This window comes from Accipiter gentilis, chromosome 4 (assembly GCF_929443795.1).
Source record: "Accipiter gentilis chromosome 4, bAccGen1.1, whole genome shotgun sequence".
NCBI lineage: Eukaryota > Metazoa > Chordata > Aves > Accipitriformes > Accipitridae > Astur > Astur gentilis.
In genome coordinates, this window is record NC_064883.1 from 548,806 (window position 1) to 572,443 (window position 23,638).

At 47.3% G+C, this 23,638-nt stretch overlaps 1 protein-coding gene and 1 long non-coding RNA gene across 5 annotated transcripts in view; both read left to right on the forward strand.

The window, feature by feature from the left end:
- LOC126037576 (electroneutral sodium bicarbonate exchanger 1-like) overlaps positions 1-22,796 on the forward strand; it is a 238,885-nt gene extending 216,089 nt beyond the window's left edge. The window contains exons 6-8 of one of the 4 annotated variants that reach the window (XM_049797973.1): positions 20,414-20,587; positions 20,687-20,824; positions 21,925-22,011. In XM_049797973.1, the coding sequence (XP_049653930.1) occupies positions 20,414-20,587; positions 20,687-20,824; positions 21,925-21,930 (318 nt within the window). In that variant the 3' untranslated portion in view covers positions 21,931-22,011. Of the gene's footprint in view, positions 1-20,413; positions 20,588-20,686; positions 20,825-21,924; positions 22,030-22,299 lie in introns of those variants that run through there. The other 3 variants (XM_049797968.1, XM_049797972.1, XM_049797969.1) reach the window with 3 other exon arrangements.
- LOC126037586 (uncharacterized) lies at positions 1,219-3,177 on the forward strand. Its single transcript, XR_007505761.1, has 3 exons — positions 1,219-1,250; positions 2,102-2,236; positions 3,051-3,177. It is a non-coding gene; the product is annotated as an uncharacterized LOC126037586 (long non-coding RNA).
- Positions 22,797-23,638: the final 842 nt, after the last annotated feature.

Here is a 23,638-nt window from a genome sequence, read left to right on the forward strand (position 1 = left end):
GCTGTGGAGCCTCCTGGCCTCGCGGTTGCGGCCCCGTAGGTCATCTTGCCCGACGGCGCCTCCCGTCCGGGGGTCATTCTTCTTGCTGAGAGTTTTCTCTCTCGTTGAATCACCTCGTTGGTGGCGTTCCACGTGGTGACGTTCTGCACACGGTGTGCTTGGCTTGGAGCTGCTCTGCCTGGGGGGGTGTGGAGTCAGGGGTAGGTGGAACAGCGATAAGAGTCTACGGGTGAAACGTTGATGTGCCTAGACCGTTTAGGCGAGGGTTGTACAGTCATCTCGGCTCGAGTAGCCATCAGCGGCCTGCGCGGACAGCCGTGCCGATAGTGTTTCACGGAGACAATTGGAGCCGTGTGGCAGGGGTTGTTGAGGGGCAGTGAAGCGGATTTGAGTCTCTAAGGTGTTAAGACTTGCACGTGATGGGCTCCAAGTTTGGCCCTGGGTTTTTTTGGTTGGTGGGGTGTAGGGTTTAGGGTTACTCCGTGCGGGGCCCGGATGATAGAACACCAGTATGATGATCAAAGTCGCCCCTTTATTGAGCTTAGCTGATCATTCTTACACAACTCTCTAAGTTGTTTAGAAGCTTTGATTGGCTGCTGCACGCAAGCATGTGGTGTCCACGCGCACAAGCGTAAGCGGTGATTGGTTACATCGATACTGTCCACGCGTAGAAACATAAGATACAGTTAGTTATACTCGCTCTGTACACGTGCATACACACAGGATATAATTGGCTATGTTAGAGCATGCAAAACTTGTCTTAGTCCAACTGGTCGAGATAAGCCCCTGAATTGAGGTCGGTTGTGCCAAGTTCCCTTTATCGTGGAATGTGCACCTGTGTTTTTCTAATTGGGATCTTTCTTCTTCTATCTTCTTGTTTGTTCTGTTCAGAGCCTTCAAAGGTGTCTGGAACTCTCTTGCGACCATGAGCTACTTTCAGGGCCAGTAACTAAGTTCCATATAATTGAACCCTACAGTGGGCAGGGGGGTGTGTGTGTTGGGTTTTTTTGTTGTTTTTTTGTTTGTTTTTTGGTTGTGTGTTGTTTTTTTTTGTTGTTGTTGTTTTTAAAATGACAGGCTGTAGCTGCATTCCAGATGGTCTTTGTAGATGGAATCAAGACCTCTGGAGTTGTGAAGCTCTTGCTCTGCATCCAGGTGACTCATTCAATATGTTTGGGGTTTTTTTTTTTTTCAGATGTGGAGGGACAGGATGTGTCCCACAGAGCGATGGGGGAAGGCAGCAGAGCACTGTAAGGAGTTGAGTCCGTGAGTGGACTCTGAAGGAAGATGCATCCGGTGGCTCTATGAGACTGCTTTGCTTTGCTGTGTTTTGCAGTTTTCTTGCATTGTATTGGTCTGTATTTGCCTTTGCCCTGTGGTGTTTTGTTGTGTATTTGTATCGACTGTCATGTGAGACCGTCTCGCATTGCCTGGCCCTGCATTGTGTTTTGTATTGCAGTGCTCTGTACTTGTATGGATTGCCACCTGAGACTGCCTTGCCTTCTATGGTTCTGTATTGGTTTTGTATTGTTTTGGTCTGTACTTGTATTGACTGTCACGTGAGAGTCTCTTGCATTGGCCCTGTTCTGTTTTGTCTGGTATGGCAAGGCTCTGAGTTGTTTTGCCTTGACTGAGGTAAGAGTACTGCCTTGTATGGCATTACATTTGCATGTGAATTACATGGCTCTATGTTTGTGTGTGTCTTGTATGGCATTGTAGAGGCAGCGTAGAAGGTTTAATGACTTCGGGCTCTTTGCATGCAGAGTTGAGGGGATCGCAATTGGACTGTGAACTAGCATTGAGTAAGGCAGGAACTGGGCAATGGTGTTCATCTTGTTTATGCAGATGCTTTGTGGCAAGTCTCTAGAAATGGTCAAGGCCTTGAGGTCTAAGTAGCAGCGTGATGGGTCTTGGAGCGATCGGTAACTTTGGGACAGCTCTGTGTTTGTGATGCTCTGGTTTTTTCAAGTGTCATGGAGGACACTGGCTGTGAGGATGTGTTATTTTTGGAATAGGTGGGAAGCAGGGTAGGGGAGTGGTGGAGGACTTCTCTCTCGAGGATGAAGTGTCTGTTGACAAGCTTTGTGTGTTGTTTTTGCAGGTGATGACAGGGCACGAGAGGTGCTTGAAAGAACCTTGCGTTTAGGTGACATGGCGCTACGGAGGTTCGACTGTGACACGTGGCACTGTGAAAGCTAATTATCGGGTTGAAAATGCACGGATGGTGGAGATGATGGTGCGTGTTGAAATGTTGGTGTAACAGAAGGGCAGTTTGTGGGGAGGTTGGTTGGAAGGAGGTTGGGCTGGGGCCTGGGTTTTTGCAGGTAGGGTGCTTTTTTGAGGCCCCTGCTGCTGCAGACGGGGTGACGGCCTCTTGAGGCCTGTGGACGGTATGATGGATGAGTTGAGAGTGAGGGCTGGCGTTCATGTGATCTGAACGAGTGGTGTGTTGTGAATGTCTCTAACCTTGTAGGGTTCTGTGGTTAAGCCTTTTTGTTTTTTTTTTCCTTTCAGGTTGGATGTAGAGTTGAGATGTTTTTCAGGGAATTAGGAAAAAAACCCCAAACTTAGAATAAAAAACCCCAGCTGGGATATTGGGTTGGTTTTTGGTGTGTCCTCCCCTGCCCCATTTATTTTTTCTTTTCCCTGGTCCCAGCTGCTCCATGAGGCAATGTTGATTGCCAATGTTTGGACTGGGGTCTGCCTCGGGCCTGGGTTTTCAAAGGCAGGGCAATTTTTTTGTTTGGTTTTTTTTTTTTTTTTTTTTTTTTTTCCCAAGGCTCCCGGGAACGGTGTTCCTGTGGAGCGCTCCCCTGGAACCTGGTAATTGCCAGTCAGCACAGAGAGATATGTTGTTTGGTGGATGGTCTTTGGAAGACAGTTGAGGATTTTGTGGGGGGAGTTGGACTAGATGGCCAGCATGGAGTAGGCCAGGGTTGTGAAGTGCGTGAGTGTAACTGTATTTGTGTGTGGTGGGTTTGTAAAATATTTGGTTGCTCTTTGTAGCTTGTGATGTAATGATATTTTTCAATTTCTGGTTTTGTGTCGAGGTGTGGAAGTGGACGGTCTGTCAAGATGATTGGAGGTCACTCGTTTGGTGCCCGGGAACAGGGATCATGGCGGTAATGTCACCTCAGGGAGTAAAACTTCTGGATGTGCAGCGATGTATGTAATGGGAGCGAGGAATGTGGAAAAGACCACTCCGTAGAGCATTGCAGGTACTAAATAGTGGCATTTCTTCTTCAGGTAATGCTAAATTTTTGGAGTTTACATGTATTTGTAAAAATAGTGATTAAAAGAGGACTAAATCTAATAGTGTCAAATATTTGACGAGTGAGGCCATAAGTCTTTTCTATATATTGTAGAAAAAGTACATTGTAGAATTGGATTGAAATACTGACATAGCTGAATCTATGTGGAATGAGTAATGGACCAAATGAAGCACTAAAAATAAAATGTAAAAAAGACAGGTAATTATGTGTCCTTGTGGGAATTACAGTACTAATGGCAATCACAAAGGGAAGCGTAGAGGGAAGCATGGGCATTTAGTGCCCATAGGTAAACTTAGCTGTTGAAGTAAGTGAAAGTGTCTGTTGGAATTAGGCATCCAAGGGCGAGTTGTAGATACCTTGAGGTAAATGTAGCTGCTGCTGGGTTAATGGAAAGGGGGTGCATTCCTTCCTCTAGTGATTGCAGAACTTTGAAATTGGAGCTGTAGGTAGAGAACCGTGAAATGGGCTCGGGCGTGGTGCGGCACCGAAATGGGCTCGGGCGCATGTGTTACTTTTCTTAAAGGGGCTGAGGTACTGTGTAACTCTGAAATGGGCTTGATGAGTGGATAACATGTGTGTAATATGTGAGGGGTTTTTTTATTCTGTTGTCCTTCTCTTTCCCTGACCCTTTGTGGTGCTCTCTACTCTTTTCATTCATGTCTTCTCTCTCTCTCCAACCTCCTGTGCTTTTCATAGTCTCTCTCTATCTCTTGTCATTATTATCATCTGACGCTCTGTGTTACTTTCTGTCCCATCGTATCATGTTGTATGTTTCTCCTGCTTTTTTCTTCATCTGTCCAGATCCCTGTCCCTTGTTTCTTCTATTGCTGTCCCTCTGCCTTGCTTCCTCTTGCCATCTTTTCTGTATTTCTCTCTGTTCCCTTCCCTCTTCCATCCTTTCTAACTGTATCCCCCTCTCCAGCTAGCTGTCCCTTCTCTTTTCTCTCTTCCTCCATGTCTCTCTCGCAGCCTATCAATCACAGTTGTTTTTTCCTCCAGTGCTGTCCTGCTCTGTCCCGTGTTTCTCACTCTCGTTCTGTCATGCTCCCTGTGTCTTTTTGGAACTCCTCCATCTCTGTCCTGTAGCCTATCACTATTTTTTTCTTCTGCCATCCCTTTGTCCTTCTTCCAGTCTTTGTGTCTCTCTCCCTTTGTTCTCCCTCCCTTCTTTTTTTTCCTTTCTTGCTACATCTCTGTTCTGTACCACAAAAGCACGGAGGGTGTTTAGTAACAGAGAAGAAGGATATAGGCAAGGACAAAGGAAATTAATGGCTGTTATTCGGGAAGAAAGGGGAAGAGGGCCTAGACGAGACTTGCCCCGACTGGGCAAGGATCAATGCGCTTTGTGTAAGAAATTCAGTCATTGGTAGAGGGAATGCCCAGGGAACAAGGAGCATCAGAGGGCTCAAACAGGAAGAACAGTAGCCTCTGTGAAGGGAGACTGACGAGAACCTGGGGAATCTACCCTAGCGGATCCACTGGTTATAATTAAGCTAGGGAAAACAGAACAAGAGGTAGAATTTTTGGTAGATACAGGAGCAACATACTCGGTTTTGAATCAGGCTTTGATGCCCCGGTGAATGATTATGTCACGGTGAAAGGAGCGACTGGCCAAAGTGAAAAGGCATAGTTTTGTAAACCTTTAGAATATAAATTAGGAAAACAGTGGGGCATTCATAAATTTTTATATATGCCGAACTCCCCAAAGGCCCTTTTGGGAAGGGACTTGTTGGAACCATTGGGAGCAAAAATTGTATTCAAGAAGGGAGAAATTACTCTGGAGGTAAAAGATCAGCAAAATATTCAAATATTGAGCCTAACCTTAACCAGTCTCCCCCTAGAAGGAATCATTAATGAGGACATCTTAAAGCAAGTGTACCCGGGGGTATGGGCTACCGATGCACCTGGAAGAGCGAAAAGTGTTCCACCTGTTGAAGTTAGGATCAAGGAAGGCCAAAAGCTGGTAAGAATTAAACAATATCCCCTAAAGAAGAAAGACAGAGAAGGAATCCGGCCGGTGATAGAAAAATTTTTGCAGTTGGGACTATTAAAAGAGTGTGAGTCTGAATTCAATCCCCCTATATTACCTGTTCGGAAGCCCGATGGGTCATATTGGGTGGTCCAAGACTTATGGGCGGTGCATAAGATAACTGAAGATCTTTACCCAGTAGCGGCGAACCCATAGACCCTGTTAACCGTACTAACACCTGAATTGACTTGGTTTAGTGTTTTAGATTTGAAGGATGCTTTCGTTTGCCTCCCTCTCCATGAAGCCAGGCAAAACTTACTCACATTTGAATGGGAAAAGCCCAAGAGCGGTCGAAAGACCCAGCTCACTTGGACGGCCTTGCCACAAGGATTTAAGAATAGGCCTACCGTTTTTGGCAATCGGTTTGCGAAAGACTTGGAATCCTGGGAAACCCCGTCTGAGGAGGGGAAGCTGTTGCAGTATGTGGATGATATCCCGATCGCCACCAAAACAGAGAAAGATTGTACGACGTGGGCGGCGAGTCTGTTGAATTTCCTGGGACTTCAGGGGTACCGGGTATCCAAGAAAAAGGCACAGGTAATGCAAGGCAAAGTGAATTATTTGGGCTATGAAATTAGTGCGGGACAAAGACCTTTGGGACAGGCCTGTAAAGAGGCAATATGTCAAACTGGGAGACCTCAGACAGTAGAAGAGTTATGGACTTTTCTGGGAATGACAGGGTGGTGCCGATTGTGGATCTATAATTACGGATTGCTTGTTAAACCACTGTATGCGTTGACAGCCACTAAGCAGAAACACCTTGAGTGGAATAAGGAGACCGAACGAGCCTTTGAGCTACCGAAAAAGGCTTTGATGTCGGCCCTGGCCTTAGGACTCCCAGATGCGAGTAAGCTGTTTCTTCTTTACTCCCATGAGAAGCAGGGCATTGCTCTGGGAATATTAGCACAAAACCTGGGCCCGTATCGATGGGCAGTTGCCTACCTCTCTAAGCAGTTAGACACGACTGCAAAAGGTTGGCCTGGATGCCTGCGGGCGGTTGCGGCTGTGATACTAAATACACAGGAAGCCCGAAAGTTTACTCTGGGCCAGAAGATGACTGTTCTGGTGTCTCACGCAGTATCAGCAGTACCGGAAGCAAAAGGCGGACACTGGCTCTCTCCACAAAGATTCCTGAGATATCAAGCTATATTGGTAGCGCGGGATGACGTGGAGATTGTAGTCGCTAACACTGTCAACCCAGCTTCTTTTCTCAGCAGGAACACAGGAGAACCGGTACATCGTGACCGTTTGGAAACCATCGAAGCAACGTACGCCAGTTGCCCAGACGTGAAAGACGGCCCCATGGAAAACGGGGAAACTCGCTTCACAGACGGAAGCAGTTACGTCCTAAACAGTAATCGACACGCGGGATACGCCGTCACTGCCAGCCAAGAGGTAATAGAATCGGGGGCTTTGCCCAGGAACACCTCCGCACAGAAGGCAGAAATAATTGCTCTAACCCGCGCCCTGGAATTGGCCCAGGGCAAAGTTGTGAACATTTATACAGACTCAAAATATGCCTTTGGAGTTGTACACGCACGTGGAGCAATTTGGAAGGAGAGAGGACTAGTGAGTTCTCAAGGGAAAAATATCAAACACGCAGAAGAAATTCTGAAGTTACTGGAAGCTGTCCAGCTCCCTAAGAAAGTAGCAATTATGCATATTAAGGCACACCAGAAAGCGAGCTCAGATTTGGAAAAAGGGAACGAGCTGGCGGACAGAGAGGCAAAACAAGTGGCCAAAACACAGGTAAAAACAGAAGGGGCCTTAATTCCTGATAGGTGGATTTCCCTAGAAGGTAAGCCAGTATACACTAAGGAAGATCAAAAGCTCATTACAGGTTTAGAAGGGTCATATAATGAAGAGGGGTGGGCTCATACCCCACAGGGAAAGCTAATCATTCCCTCTTGCTTATTATGGCATTTGATAGGGGAGGAACATAGGAAAAGACATTGGGGAACAGAAGCCCTGTATAATCATCTGATAGGAGAAATTGTGGCTAGGAATTTATACGCCACGGTGAGGCAGTGCGATCGCACAACAGTGTGATCTTTGCCTCCAGACTAATCCTAAGAGCACCCCCAAGCTGGAAATGGGCCAGACTGGAAAAGGCAATGGGCCTGGACAACAATGGCAAATTGCTAATGTTTATTCATTACTAAAACACACCCACTTGTGATTTGCAGCTACGCATGTTCGTAGCTTTCTCATGGGAACTTCTTCAAAAGTTACTTATGAAGTTATGCCAAGGTCACACTGTCCCTGTTTTTCTCCTGATATCAGCAAAGCCAGCTATTTTCGGCCAAGGCCTAGTCTTGCTGCTCAAACTGACATTCTTTCACACAGAACTCTGCTCGCACAGCTTTTCTATAGACCCATGTCCTTTTTCATGAAGCCAATTCCCAACAATTCCCCCTTTTTCTTTTTGTGCGAGTAGAGCTTGGTGTGTCAGCTTTGAGACTCCTTTTATCATGCACCCATACGGAATTCTAACTATTACACAGATTAATATCAATATACCCAACCATCATAAGGCTTCCTTAATCAATGACATTACCCATAGTGTTATCCCGCCGAATATTGATTGTAACACTCCATCAAACCAACTAGTTTCTTGCTGGATCTTTGTGTATGTTTCTTCAGCCAATCTATTTGTTTGTATATAGATTGAGGTAAAATTTTAACACCTGCTGTATTGCCCTTTGCAAAGATCTGTGAACACAATTAATTAAACACAGTAAAAACAACATTATACCTAATAAAATACATAAGCACACAAAAAGAGGTTTGATTAATAGCTTTAGCTAGTGACACCCAAACATTCTTACTGTCCCATGGTGTTAACCGATGTGGATCAATCACCGGTGTCACTGTCATGCTGCTTACTACAGTCAGTGTGTTCCCTATCAATCTCAGCATAAGGTTTCAAATTTATGGGTAAATCAGGAACGTATCTGCCAGACATGGATGATGTGATGGGGTTTTTTTGTTGTGTTTTTTTGTTTTTTGTTTTTGGTGTTTTTTTGTCCAATTGCTGCCAAGGCTTGCCATCCCGGTGCACTTAGTTGTCTTGTAGAAGTTAAGGTACCGCTGCCCCACAATAAATCCAGCAGCGGCTGTAAGTCTGTATTTGTAATACCACAACAAGGTTGAATCCACTGTAGGTCTCCGTTTAAATCTTTCTCCCTCTTTTTGTTTTTGAGCAATCCAGGCTTGCTTAATAACTTGGGATGCCATTTTCCTTAATAAGCTGAACAAGGTAAAACTATTACAATAGTTAAAATCACAGTAACTACAATAATGCCCATAATTCTTTGAGCCAACCCGTTACCCCTAATGACCCAGACCATGAGGAAAATGAACCATCTATACATTCTTGTGCCATCTTGCTCCACGAACTCAGCCCAGCAATCGGTAGGTGCCAGCTTTCCGTGGGTGTCCCCACAGAGGCAACGATGGCCTCACTGTACACCAGCCCGATGCTCTTCGGAAAATCCCGGTATTTATACATTTGCAGAGGAACGGGTTTTAGCACACGTGGCCAGCGGGTGCCAAAAGTCCGCCTCGGTTGCAATCTATGACGCATGCGCTCGCTGGCCAGGCGCGCTGCACGAGTCATAGCCATCTTGTCTATTGGTTCATGGGCTTTACGATACAGTTGCGATGCACAGAGAATCTTGACCTGTTATGTTAGCCAAGGTGACCTATACATTAGTTTTTGGCTGAGGTAGTATTCATATTGCCACATCATCTATGATGCTCCAGATGATGATGGTCATGCAAATCGAACAGGAGTCCATCGTGGGCCTGTATCTGTGGAAACACAATCAACCTCGTTCCCAGGTTAATAATGGAAATAGACCTTACCCCTAATTTTGGCTTTAACTAACTTTTACCCCACACTGTCTTCCCGTAATCACACTATGTTTAATCAAATTATGCTTTACACACTTTTTACCTAAAGCAGGTTCTATATACAATAAGGCACGCTGTTCTGAAAACCTCTCTGAAGGACTCCGTGTCCACTAGTAATACTCTATTAGTTAGAATCTGTCAGATCAGTGGCTCCAGCACCCGCCGGTGCCGTGCCAGTCGCCATTGGAACAATTCCGGGTCCAGCATCAGTGCGAAGCCATGGCTTGTCCCACTTAGCAAGGATCTCCCAGTAAGTTTTACTTCTGCTGATCTGCACCATTTCCTGGATTCTGGGTCCTTAGACATTACCATGATTCCTGTACTTTGTTGCGTCCTTTCTGCCTGTAAAAGAACATGACGCACTACCATTGGTGGGTCTTTGCGATCACCTGTCAATCTAAGATAATTTAGCACAAATAAGGCTTTGGCCAATCGTTCCTCTGGGAGTAAGCCCTGGGTTCCCCCCTTTTTGTTTTTGCAGCATGTTCTTTTAGGGTTTGGTTGGCCCATTCGACAATAGCCTGTCCTGTGGGAAGATGTGGAATACCGGTACCGTGGTGAATTCCCCACAAATTACAAAATCGAGCAAATCGTGTAGAACCATAGGCTGGGCCGTTGTCCATCTTAATTTCTTGAGGCACACCCAGTACTGCAAAAGAAGCGTGAAGATGTCATTCAATATGTAAGGCCTTTTCTCCAGTTCGTGCCGTGGCCCACATGGCAGCAGGATAGGTATCAATACACACATGCACAGAACGCTTTGCACCAAACCACATGACATGGGTGAAATCCATTTGCCACAACTGCAATGGCAAAAGACCTCGTCGGTTAACCCCACAGCCCAAGCCGAGCCCTTCCTTTTGACAATCAGGGCATGCTTTAACGATACCTTGGGCATCAGTAAGTGGTAAGTCAAATTGCTTTGCTAACATCCTAGCGGGTTGGTGCAAGAACGCATGCGATTGCCGTGCTTTGTTGAAAACGATTCCCTGGAGGAGGCTCCCGTGGCGCTGCAACCAATTGGTCAACTCTGTCATTTCCCGTTTCTCATCTGCACAGTGTTCTCATACCCAAGAGTTCTACCAGAGGGGTCATATTGCCATTAGTGATACCGCAAAGATTCCGCACCCACTGGATATCTCCCACAAGCTTCTGGACATCATGTAACATTGAAATTTCTCATGTTATTTGAACCTTCTGAGGTTTAACATTGCTAGCATTTATGTGCCACCCCAAATACTTCCAAGGTGCTGCCTTTTGCACCTTTTCAGGAGTGATTATTACTCCGCGATGGCTTAAGATGTCCTGCAATTGAGTTAAAATCTCATCCTGTGGCAAGTTACTGAGGTAACTGCTTTCTTACAGGCTCTGATGCCCAGGCCACATACACCTGACGCATCGTGGGGGAATTGCGCATTCATTGCGGTAACACGACCCAATGGTATCTCTTATAGGGTTCTGCCTTGTTAATCGATGGTACCGAAAAGGCGAACCGTTCAGCGCCATCTGGGTGCAATCTTTTAGATTTATAATTAACAAATCCCATTCTTCTGGAAGCATAACTGGAGATGGCAAACCTGGCTGCAGGGCTCCCATACTGTGCGTCACCACATTCACAGCTCTGAGATCATGTAACAGTCTCCGCTTCCCACTTTTCTTGGGAATGATAAATATTGATGTATTCCATGGACTAGTAGAAGGAACAACTTGTCCCGCTCTCAACTGGTCCTCAACTAACCCTTGTATTTTTAGTAGCCTTTCAGAATTTAGCAGCTACTGATCAATCCAAACAGGTTCATCTGTTTTCCAGTTAATTTTCAGAATCGGCTACCCCTCAGTGACCGCTCCTAAAAAGGATGCGTCACTAACATTGCCTTCATTTGGCTCAATAAATCATGGCCTACGAGGCCAAACAATTCAGTTGGGGTAGTCATGACATACGGACACGTCGTAATGTGTTCACCATCGGGGAACACAAATGTAATTGGTAGCTGACTTACTAAGGTGGCTTGTGTGCCCCCTATCCCTGCAATACCAAAGTTTGGATTGATCGATGGCCATGATGGAGGCCAAATGCATTGTGAAATAATCATAACATCAGCACCTGTATTGATTGTCATTGGTTTCTTGACAACAACTCCATCGGGCCCTTCCAATTGCACTACCTTTTCTGGTTTACCTCTTGTTGTGTCCATGGCAAAGTATACCTGCGGTTTCCCTGTGGAGCCGAATCCACCATCTCCACGTTGTACTTCACCTGGGTTCGGAACACACGACCTGAATGGAACTAATTGTGCTATTCTGGTACCTTTAGGAATAGAAACAGGAGGGATTAAAACATGAATCATAATTTTCACAGTCCCACAATAATCTGCATCAATAAGCCCTGGGAGCACCAGAATTCCTTCTAGAGCTGTTGAAGATTGCCCCATTAAAAATGCACTAAGTCCAAACCCCAATGGTCCCTTTATGTTGACTGCGGTTTCCACATCCACTCTGGAGCTTCCTGCGGTGGCGGATCTGGTGGTTGCGAGGCTGCCTGAGGGCTGGCAGCTCAAGCCCCTTGCATTCGTGTCGTCGCGCGAGGGGCCTTCGCAGTCGGTGTAAAGTTTCCCTTCTTCCTGTATTCTTGGTGGTATGGTTATCTTTCTTACACTTGTTGCAGCACTTACTGTTAACAGTACCTGTACATTTGCTCCTAATGTGTCCACGTTTGCCACAGTTAGAACACTTGACCAAGGGTGTCTCACTGGCCTTGTGTTTCTTTGTAGCTCCTTGGAGAGCTGTGGCAGCATAGGCTACTTTCTGTGAGTCCACTGATCGATCCGTGTATTCTATCATATCAACGATGTCTGCATTTTTCGGCAAATTACACAATGCTTTGTGTGTGTTTTCAGTAGCATTTTCAAAAGCGAGTATTTTGAACATGTTTTCTTTCATGCCCTCGTTCATGTCAGGGTGGTCATAAATTGTATTCTCCTGTTTCACCTGGGTAAAAGCATGGCTGTACATATTGTCTGGTACGGTAAGAAAAGCTTGATACGCCAAGATCTGTGATAGATGATGAACCTCAGTGACACATTGTAACTGAGCGTTCCCTGATGCGAAGGGTCCAGTACCCATCGGCATCTGCGTGGTACTCCCCATAGGGGATCTGTTTGTTGTCGTGATGATGCTTGTTCCCTATCACAGAGCTTCTCCCACTGCCAGAAAAACACTAACATTCGGGCGGGTGTCAAAATCAACTGTGCTAGCTGTTTAATATCTTGAGGTATCAGCGTATCAGCAGAAAAAATGAATTGCAGTATTTGGTGAGTTAACGCAGATTTGATTCCGTACTGACTCTCAGCATTCCTTAATTTCTCAATGACCTTCCAGTCAAACACCTCCCATTTTTTCTGTCCATTTGATGCAATAACTGGGAATGCTTAGAGCATAGTCCCTTCTATAATGGCATCTGTTATTACACCCCTCCAATGTCTCTGCCTTTCTTCTGCAGCGGCTATTACAGGCGGCTCCGCGTCTGTCACGGGTGCGGTTGGTTTCCCCGTCTCTTTTCCCCATTTCCTTTAACAATTCTAACATTGTCTCTTTTTGTTCTATTATTAGAGTAGCCAAGTCCTTGTTTGCATTATTTGAATCAGGGTGTATGCTAGGTATAATTTGTTCATGTTGAACGGTGGTATCTGAGGGCTGGGTTTTCGTAGGCAGATTTTTACTCACTCCCTGATTCTGTAGGGTTTCCTTTAATCGTACGGTTAGGGAGGCTTGGGAACTGTCGGATGGCTGATTAATATCGGCAGTCCCAGGGAGTGGAGCAGAAGTCAAGGGCGCGAGAGTAGGCGAACAAGCTCCAAAAAGTCTCTCTCGCTGCATTATGTTTTTCTCCCCGCTTTTCCCTTTCGCTTGCGGTTGGAGAGAGAGAGCAGCAAAAGCAGACGCAGACGCTTTACGATCTGCTTTCATTTCTTACAGAGTTGTCTTAATCAATTTCCATAAAGTTACAAGATCTTTAACTTCTTTAGACCCGTCACTAATTTCATCCCATAGGGAGGTTCCGATAGCATTCCAGGTACTAAGCTCAGAAGCTGTACCCACACTAATTGAAAGGTTTCTGTCCTTGCTTCATTAGTTTTTTAGCTGATTTATCATCATCAGTTACCATATCCCATAATACGTCTCCTAATCTACGCCATTCACTCTCCTTAAATAATAAATCCGGATTCTTAAAGCATCCCTTAACGCGACCCAGCGCGACTAACCCCGAAATTTGCTTAATGCAGTTTACTCCCCGCTTTTCTAAAAAGCACTGTAATAATTTTAGGGCTACCTCTTGATCCATTGCCGGCCGGCTTCTTGATACTCCTGGGTGCTACCTTGATTAAGGCACCTCGGTTAAAAAGTCTTTGCAGCCTTTTTCCAGTAGCCCTCACTGACGGCGAACCCCTTTTGGACGGTCCAGGCACGAGAGTTAACACACCAACCAAGACGATCAGCGTTCGGTTAATCTTTTGCCCCCCGGTCGCTGCTACCGGTGCTTCTCAGTGTCCGTCGCTCCAATTCCCCTTTCTTCGCTCCCCGTTCGGGCGCCATTTGTTGGAGCGGCGGAGGAATGCACATAAGTCGACCCAATATGAGTGATAGAAGTGATTCAACTTTATTTGCACGGATAGCTCATATTTATACAGTTTGCGATAATTATGCCTACTAGTCCTAATATGATTGGTACATTGCTAATGTTTATTCATTACTAAAACACACCCACTTGTGGTTGGCAGCTACGCGTGTTCAGTAACTTTCTCATGAGAACTTCTTCAAAAGTTACTTGTGAAGTTATGCCAAGGTCACACCGTCCCTGTCTTTCTCCTGATAACAGCGAGACCAGCTGTTGTTTTCCTCCCAATATCAGTAAAGCCAGCTATTTTCAGCCAAGGCCTAGTCTTGTTGCTCAAACTGACATTCTTTCACACAGAACTCTGCTCGCACAACTTTTCCACAGGCCCATGTCCTTTTTCAGCAAGCCACTTCCCAACAAAAGGTATTCCTAGAAAAAGTTTCCCGTTTATAAAGCAGGAGTTTGTTGGGGCTGAATTACAGTTCCTTTGTAACTGAATTGGGTCAATATTCCGAAAAAGGGGAATATGTTTATTTTTGAAACAGGTCAATACTTGCATGTGTTGTGCTGGCAAGGAGGAGGCTTCTTAAATGTAGAACTTGTTAAATTTAAAAGCACACCTCCACTCTCCATAGTATTGCTTCTATGTTAATTCAGGGTTAAGATATTCGTTCACTTCAGTTTCTGTGAATCTGTTAGGGCAGCGTGCTCTAAGGTGATGGGAGGGAGCAGGGGGAAGAAGGGGAGGAGGAAAAGCAAAATATCTGGAACCTGCTCTTCCATGACTCCTGCAAACTGTAATGTTATTTTTTTTTCCCAAGCCTGAAAACTGTACTTGGCGGTGGGATTGTGGCTATCTTGTTAATATTCTTCCTTCCTTTCTTGTTTTGGCCTCTCCAGGAAGCGATTCGAGTAATCCTTGGAAATCTTGATGATTTACATCCATTTTCTACAGACCACTATCTTTCTGTGTACCCTTTCTTTCCTACTTGTAAAAGAAAAGGTCCAATGACTTGTATCTGTTGGGCATTGCTTAATTTGACATTCCTGCCTAGTAGTGCGCAGATCTTTAGCTGGAGTACGACTCCTCTGAGCTTCGCAGTTTTACATTAGCTGAAGATCCTCCTCAGTTGTTGCCTTCACCAGAGAACTGATGTATGTAAAAAGAATGTTTTGCAGTGTTTTCAGATGGCCACCCCTGCGTTCCAAATCAGATTTAGCCAGAGAAAACGAACGTGCATATATAAAGTCCCAGGAAGCCCACGTAATGCGATTGCAAGGAAAGCTAGTGCGTTGTTTCAAAAGGTTAATAAAATGTAAAGCGCTCCTTACAGGCGCAGCAGCCTTGGCCCTCTAGTAGAGAAGACCGCAGTAGTTTTCTTGTAAGGTACATTAGGATTAAGTATTGTAGTTGCTGTAGTGTAAAGGGTTACGGAGAAGTTACTCTCCTGAGGCTGTTGTTGCAGAGAAAAGTAAGTTAGTGGAAGGAGAAGCCTTTTCAGTCCTAAGGTGCGTCAGTTTGTGAATCGGATCAGGCCCTTCGGCATCATCTCCTCCCGTGATTCCGAGTGCCCAGGAGTAATGAACACCCGCGTGTTTCCGCCTCCAAGGCATCCCCTTCCAGTCTCGGCAGACTGCGTTATTGCCACCCCTGGTCCTAGCAGGCAAGAACGAGATCATCCTCTTTCTCTGTCAGAAGCTGGTAGGTATGAGAGCAACTTATTCCTGTTGCTGCCAGGAAGAGAAAGTAGCCCAGAGCATCGTCAGACAGGAGGCACCCAAACAAAGGAAGCCTCGTTGTTGGTTTGCTTCGCTAAAGCGCAGCCAGTTTTGCCTGCGTGCTTGAGGAGGGTTTGATTCACGAGCTTGTATTTCTGGAACTGGGAAGTCCATCCACCTGCTCAGGCAGCACCGGGCCCTGTGGAGAACTGCAAGCTCAGAGGCCTGGCGTGAGGAGTTGTCCTGCAGTCTGTGTGTCGGGCTCCTCGCTGTAGCATACCTCTTAGTTAATCGCCAGCTGTGGGAGTCCTTGAAGCCAAACTCAAACGAACAATTTCATCCCTTAAAGGAACTGACTGTGTCATCTAGGCAAATCTTGGGCTTCATCTCTGGTCCTCAGGATGCAAATGGAGTAAAAGTATTCATGTTACCTGTTTCTTCCTGAGGTCAGAGGCACGTAAGAAGGCTGCTGCCTGGCATCACCCATTCGTGCATGCATGAGCTCCTAGGTGTGCGAACTGCACCCCCAGGAAGGAACGTCTGTAACTGTGGCGTTTGTCATGTCAATTATCTTTTGTTCTCCCATTTTGAGGAGGACCGTGAAGTGAATGTAATGATGCTAGTCCTGTGAATCCTAGTCCTTTTCAGGTTTAAAAATAATTTTTAAAAGAATTACTTTTTAGTTAGGAAAGCTGATGAGGTTTTCTTCACAGGGTTGGGAGAGCCTGGCATGTTGTTTTTTGCGGGAAGATGTCAGGACTGAAGCCAGATGCAGTTAAGGAAACACAGTGCTATGAATGCAAGCAACTGATGGAAGAGTGTCACCTGGATGAGTGTTTCTTGTAATGTGTTACTAGCATATGGTGTCTCCTCACATCTCATTTCTCCGCTGTGTAGTTCGATGTGTCACTTGTTCAGCTGCTGCTGCTCATTAAATATAAATCTCCATTGGCAGGAGCAGTTACAGGGTCGTGGATCTTGGACCAAGATCCTCAAAACCCCCTAGCTATGCGAGGTTTCCCTGCCGCACGTGCACTGCCTTTGTGTCCTGACGCTCTGTTTCTCCAGAAATGTCAGTATTTGCGTGGGGAGTTTCAAGGACCTGCCTGTGGACGCGACGGCCCCTACACCCCTGATGTATTCTTCTGGTGCTGCATCCTCTTCTTCGCCACCTTTGCCCTGTCAAGCTTCTTGAAGAAGTTTAAAACCAGCCGCTGCTTTCCAACCAGAGTAAGTAGAAGGAGGTGGCCAGTGTCCATCTCCGCACTCGTTTCCCAAAATGGCTTTCCTGGAGCACTAAGCAGTATTTGCCCTGCCTTGGTCAAGCTGGGAAATGTTGGCCTTGCAGGCCAAGCTCTCCAAGAGCTTGGATGTCCCACACTCATTTCCATGAGTGCAAAATCATCGTAGCGTTTCCCACCTGCCTCGTGACCTGCCCCAGATTGAAGATTTTTGGGGTTTGATTTTTTTTTATTTTTTTTCTTCTCCTCAGGTAGTAGGAAGTCAGGTTTCCCAAAGTTTTGGGGGTTGGGGTTTTCGGTTTGTTTTTTTTCCCCTACCTTCTGCGCATTATGTGCTCGAGTGGAAAGTAGATTCGAATGAGGAGCTTCCTTTTGAGGACTAAAGGATGCCTCAGTGCCTTGTTGCCATTGTAGCTGTGAGTGTAGCTGTAGTGGCAGACATGTGTTTTCTTATTTTTAATATTATTATTATTATTTTTAGATTTTGACTTAAACCAACCCTTGTTGGCCTAGTTAAGCTTTTTTTTATTGTCTGACCCCAGATCTCACAGGGACAAACACAGCAGCAGTATCTAAGCAAGGGATCAGGCTGCATGTGCTCAGAGGGGTGGTGGGATTTGGTTAAGCAGCCTTAATGTTGTGGATGTCTGCAACTCTTGCATCTCACCTTACGGCCCTGTTTGCCATGCCCCTCTCACCTCTGGTTTCTCGCCCCAGGTACGGTCCACAGTGAGCGACTTTGCTGTTTTCCTCACCATCGTCATCATGGTGCTCCTTGACTTTGTGGTTGGGATCCCATCGCCGAAGCTCCAGGTCCCCCATGCGTTCAAGGTAACGGGGTGTTTTGGCACGTGGGGGTGCCACAAGGTGATGCCGGGGCAGGGCAGGGCTGAGTCTGGAGGAGATGCTGGTGGTGTGACCATCTCCTCTTCCACCTCCAAGTGCCTTGCTTCCTCCTGGAAACGAGAAGATGGCCCCAAAACTAGATACCTACAGGGGAAGTATCTAGAGCTGCTTGCAAGGAGGAGACTGGCACTGCTGAAGCCCCCGGGAGAGGGGGACATGAAGCCAGGGCTGGGAGGTGCTCTGACGCAAGGAGGGAGGGGAAAATGAAAGCCAGTGGAGTGCCTGGGCTGGGAGACAATGCTGATGTGTGGGCTTTGTTGCAGCCTACCAGAGACGATCGCGGGTGGTTCATCAACCCCATAGGACCCAACCCTTGGTGGACGGTGTTGGCTGCGCTCGTCCCAGCTCTGCTCTGCACCATCTTGATATTCATGGACCAGCAGATCAGTGCCGTTATTGTGAACAGGAAGGAGCACAAGCTGAAGGTAAGGGCCTGCGAGAGATGACTCCAGCCCCTTCTGGGCTGCAGGTCTGGGGGGAAGCTCTTATTCCCGATGCTTTCTGAAGGCATTGGTTTGGGACAAGGTCAGGCTGCGTGGCAGGATGCTCTCCTGGATTAACGATGATGCAGGGAGCAAGTGACAGGGCAGTTCAGATGAGCAACCTTTTGGAGGAGCAAATTAATCTTGGAGCAATAGAGAACTGCGTTTTTGTTTTAAAATGGCAGCAGCAGCAGGTGTGGGGAATGAATTGTTTTGATGTGCTGCCAGGGATAACTCAGAGTCACACCTTCCTTGCAAGTGGTACAGTTTTCTTTGTGAGTGGAAAAAATGGTTTGGTGCTTTTGGGTTGTGGCTTGTTGTTTTTTGGAGAAGTATTTAATGCACAAGCTCTGCATATCCATTGTGTCTGAACTCCTGCCAGATTTTCATGCCAGGTGCTTGTGCAAAGCCTGCATACACCCTTGCTTGTTTCCATTTCTTGTTTTGAATTCTGAAGAAGTTGACTTGTGCTCGAGCAGGGTTTGAGTCTGACTTGCGATGTTATCCTTGCTCTTGTGCTATGGGATGCTCTGTTTCTTGTTTTCCTGCCTGCAGAAAGGATGCGGGTACCACCTGGACCTTTTTGTGGTGGCCGTGATGCTCGGGGTGTGCTCTGTGATGGGGCTGCCCTGGTTTGTGGCTGTGACCGTCCTGTCCATCACCCACGTGAATAGCCTCAAAGTAGAGTCTGACTGCTCAGCTCCAGGAGAACAACCCAAGTTTCTGGGGATACGAGAGCAGAGAGTCACTGGCTTGCTGATCTTTGTGCTCATGGGCTGCTCTGTCTTCTTCACTTCCGTGTTAAAGGTGAGAGGAAAATGCAAACCACCCAACAACCGTGAGCTTGTTGGAGGTTACAGAAAAACAGTCCCCTCTCTGCAGGCCTGAGTAGTTAGTTGTGGAGCGGAGGAGGAGGAGGTGGTCCCAACCCTTGGGGCTTGACCAACGGTGGGAACCAGCCTCGGTTAGGTTTTGCAGCCCTTCAGGCCCCCATTTGGTGTGCTCGAGGCGAGCAAGCAACGCAACTGCTTGAATTTTTGGGTGTCTTTCAGGCCCACCCATGTTTATGGGTTACAGTTGAGCATATTCAGACGAGCACATCTGCTCTGTTTCAAACAGGCAGCCCTTTAGTGGCTGCAATTTGCTCCCCAAATGCCGCGGAGCAGCCGTTCCCAGGAGCTAAACACACTGAGGTCATCCCTGTGGGCTTCCTTGCACGTTCCTCCCACAAAGTAATCTCGTCTCTAGGCTAAAAGGAGGCCTGTGGCCTTTGCCTGTTGCCCCAAGAATAGGCAGAAGTGTTTCTTCTACCGCCAGAGAATGCGGCATAGGGTAGCACGGGTGAAATCGCCTATTTTCCTCCAACCTTTCTGGAAAATAGGATTATTCTGAGGAGAGATAACTCCCAAGTTCAGCCTAAAGCAGAGCCTTAGCTCACTCGTGCGCACAAAATGGCAAAACAATGGTTAATATCTGACCCATCTCTAAGCCTGAATGGAAGCTGGAAAGCTTCAAGCAATTTTAGGCAGTGCCTGTGGAAGAGGGTGGTAATACTGAAAATGCAATACAGAAAAAGAAACGATTGCATTCTTTCTTTTTTTTTCTTCCCCCCCCCCCCCCCGTTTATACCAATGCCTGTGCTTTATGGCGTCTTTCTCTACATGGGTGTGTCATCGCTCAGAAGAATTCAGGTACGGACTCTTTTACAGCGTGCAGCATGTCGGCTCCCTGGTATTTTGTCTCTGTAGCAGCAGGGAAAAAAGCAGTGGCATGGGAAAAACTTCTCGCAGAGCAAGCAATGAAACTCTTTTGTGTAAGAAAGAGATTGGTGGAGGCACAGGAGGTAGATAGGGCTGGGAGGACCAGGCAAGTTCAGCGCTCTCTGTTGCAGGGTTTAGGGCAGGTCAGTGTTTGGTTACGTGAAAAGCGGGGGAATTTGGTGCAAAGGGAAGGCAGTTTCTACCACTGGTGGAAATCCTCGCGGGGGGATTCAGTGGGCCGAGAAATGCTAATAATGGAATGGCATGGAATAGTTGCCGTTTGGTGGGCAGCTCTCAGGGGCAAGCCGGTTGCTAGATGGAGCGAAGGGAAAATGGGTGCTGCTCCCAGGAGGAATGCGGTGGGATCCAGGAGTTCTGACGGCAAGCGAGATGCTGCAAAGTGCCTCCACGTCTCGAGAGGGCCAGCAACTTGCCGCAGTCCCAAGGTGGCAACCTTTCCCTTTTATTTCGCAGTTCTTTGATCGCTTGAAGCTGTTTTGGATGCCAGCGAAACACCAGCCGGATTTCATCTACCTGCGGCACGTGCCCTTGCGAAAGGTGCATTTCTTCACGGCGATCCAGCTGACCTGCCTCGTCCTGCTCTGGACCATCAAGGTGTCCCGTGCCGCCATCATCTTTCCCATGATGGTAAGAGCTGCCACCGCTCGGCAGCGGGGTGTTTGCAGCGTTGTTGTGAGAGGTGGCATCGTCTCTGAGCTCACCGCATCTTCCCTCTTATTCGTGAAGGTTTTGGCTCTCGTATTTGTCCGGAAAGCGATGGATTTCTGCTTCTCAAAGCGAGAGCTCAGCTTTCTGGATGACCTTATGCCAGAAAGGAAGAAGAAGTTGGACGATGCCAGAAATGAAGCTGGAGAAGAAGAAGAGGTAAGGCTTGCTGTGTCCTCGGGGCTGGACATCTCCGTGTGTCTGTGAGATTGCCTGTTTCTCTTACAGCTTGTCTGGAAATGTTGGGGCAAGATCAGCACTCAATCGAAATAGATCCCAATAGCCTGTAACTTTTGTAACCTTTGTTTCCTCAAGTAGCAGTGAGCTGAACGCTTGAATACAGGTGTAATTTTTAAAACGAGTCGTTTTTCACAAAGGTCATTATCATTATGATGATTATTATTAGATGCTGCTGCGGCTGCTGCTGCTGGCAAGACTTGCTCATAATCATGTTTTGAACACACAGTCCCCCTGCCCCGAAATCTTTGGAGTGAACGGTTTCTCCCCTGCTGCACTAATACCTATAGCTGCCGAGGGGCAGAAGCGGAGGGCAGACTGCTAAGTTTGTGCTGGGCATTCAGCTTATCTCCACTTTGATCAAAGACAGAGAACGTGATTTGTCCCTTTTTTACATCAGGAGTCCAGGAGGGCCATGGAAGCTGCTGCTGCTGCAAGTTCAGTTCAGCTGAACGTGGGGAAGACCAGTAACGTGGATATCCCAAAGCAAAGCAGTGACGGGTAAAGCCCCACCAAGCGCCAGGACCCCCGGCAAGATTAGCTTGATGGTGTTTGGCAGAGTTTTCTCCACTTGCCTCTTTGTGGGGCATCCCACAGAAACCAGCAGGCAGCTTGGTGGGAAAATCGAATTCGGGGGCAGGGCTGCAGGAAGTGATTGCAAGGCTCTGACCGCAAGCAGAGTGGCTGCAGCACTCGCGTTTGATCCCCAGACCTTGCCTCATCGGTGCTTTTACGGTAGCTGGAGATCCTCATACTTAACACATGAGGAGTTGCAGGCGTGATCTGTACCAGCAGTGGCTTAGGAACCCGGACCGGGGCTAAGCCCCAGCAAGAGCCTTTGCACAGAGCTGTTGCTCTGCAGCTCCCCGGCTTGCCTCCCAAAACTCCTCATCCAGCAAAACCTCCCACGCTTATGCGGAGCTTTGATTCTCGGGGCTCCGCTGTTCCTCTTGCTGATGCTAATGCCCTTGGTGGCATCAGTTCCCATAATCACGGATTGCTATGTAAAATATTTATTGCAGGACTGATCCTTCTGAGATTGTTATCCTGGATGAAATGTCACAAACGACCATATGGAAGGCTCTCACTTTGAAGACAGAAACCCTTTGAATCCAGGGAGGAAAAAGGTAAAGGATTGCATGTGATCGTGACCGTGCTCCTCAGCAAGCGACAGCGCACACCTACGCTTTTCCCACGCTTTGGCCGGCAAGGCTGAGCAAACGGCCTGTCCCTGGGAACAGGCAGTGAGGACCGTGGCATGCAAACCAGCTCCTCTCTGCTGGGGTGGTCCCCCAAACAGGGCTGAATCAGCAGCAGCTGGCAGGTCTTCCACTGATGATGCTCTCCCTCTTTTTCTCTTCCCTTCGCCTTTCCCCACTCCCGCTTTTCACGTTTAGGAATCTTGACTTTGAAGGAGAGGAGTGAGAGCGTGACTCGGGGATGTGCCAACACAGACAGAGGGAGAAAGTGCTTTGTTTCAGTTGGAGGATTCCCATTAAAGCCATGCGGATGTTTTCAGTTATCCTTGGTGTGCTTCAGGCATTCAGTATCTCTAGACCAGCAAGCTGAGGTGAACGTCACAGTCAAGGGGAGTTTGGTGGTGTTCAGTCTGTGTGAGTACGTGCGTGTGGGGGTGTGGGTTTGTAGTGGTAGAGGGACTGCTATGGCTTTATCATTCAGTGCTCTTCTTTTAATACCTAATTCCTCCTCTTTTTTTTTTCTCTTTTTTTCAAATGTAAACTGGGAATGTCCAAAATAATTTTCTGTTATATTTGATGCATTCTCCACTTTCTTCTTGATCACAACCGGGTTTTTGGTCTGGTTTGGGGTCCTGGCTTTAATTCACTCTTATGTCTCTTACTGGTACGAGAGGGATGCCCTCTGCGGCAGGGCAGCATAGAGAGCGTCCAAGCAGTTGGCCTAAGGTGAAAGAAAAGCATTTGCTCCCTGCGCTCCAGTTTTACCTCTCTTGGTTGGTTTGGTTTGGGGTTTGTTTTTTTTGCTTTGGCTCTGCCATCAGCCTGGGAGCTGCAAAATGCAGAACTGCCACCTTCTTGTCCCCTGGCTGTAAACTGCATCTAAGGGAGCACTTCAGGTATTTGATTTTGCATACACCGTATCGTCACAGGAGCGGCCAGATGAGACCTGGGGCTCTGTGTCCCTGGGCTGTTCCCTCTGTTGTTTCTCCACTTTCCTTCTGTATTGGATCTGGCTGAGTTGGAGTTCCTTTACCCCACAGCAGCCCTCGTAGTGCTGTGCTCTGTACTGGTAGCTAGAAAGCTGTTGATAACACAGCAGTGTTTTGGCCATGGCAGACAGCCAGAGCACACCCAGACACCCAGACATCCAGGCGTCTTCCACATGGAGGCCACTTCCCACCTCGGCTGGCCAACGCAACGCGCTGCCTACCTTCTTCAAGGACGTCAGCAGTTTGATGCTGACAAAGCCCATCTTGTTCTTCTGGACATGTTTCAGGAGGAAAGCATCCTTGGCCAGGTTCTTGTCAGAGAGGTGGAATTCCACCCTGGACACAACCCTCCTGGCCAGCTGCCGGTCAGGGACGGGGTAGCTGTAGTCCAAGAGATCAGCCCCCAGAACATCGCTCGCATCGCAGAAGCTCCCGGCAAAGCAGCAGGGACACGGGTGTGACTTGGTGGCCTTTGGGATGTGCAGCACTGCCCGGTCCCAGCCACAGCGGTGCAGATGGCAGAGTCTTGAGGAGCGGGGTGGCTCAGC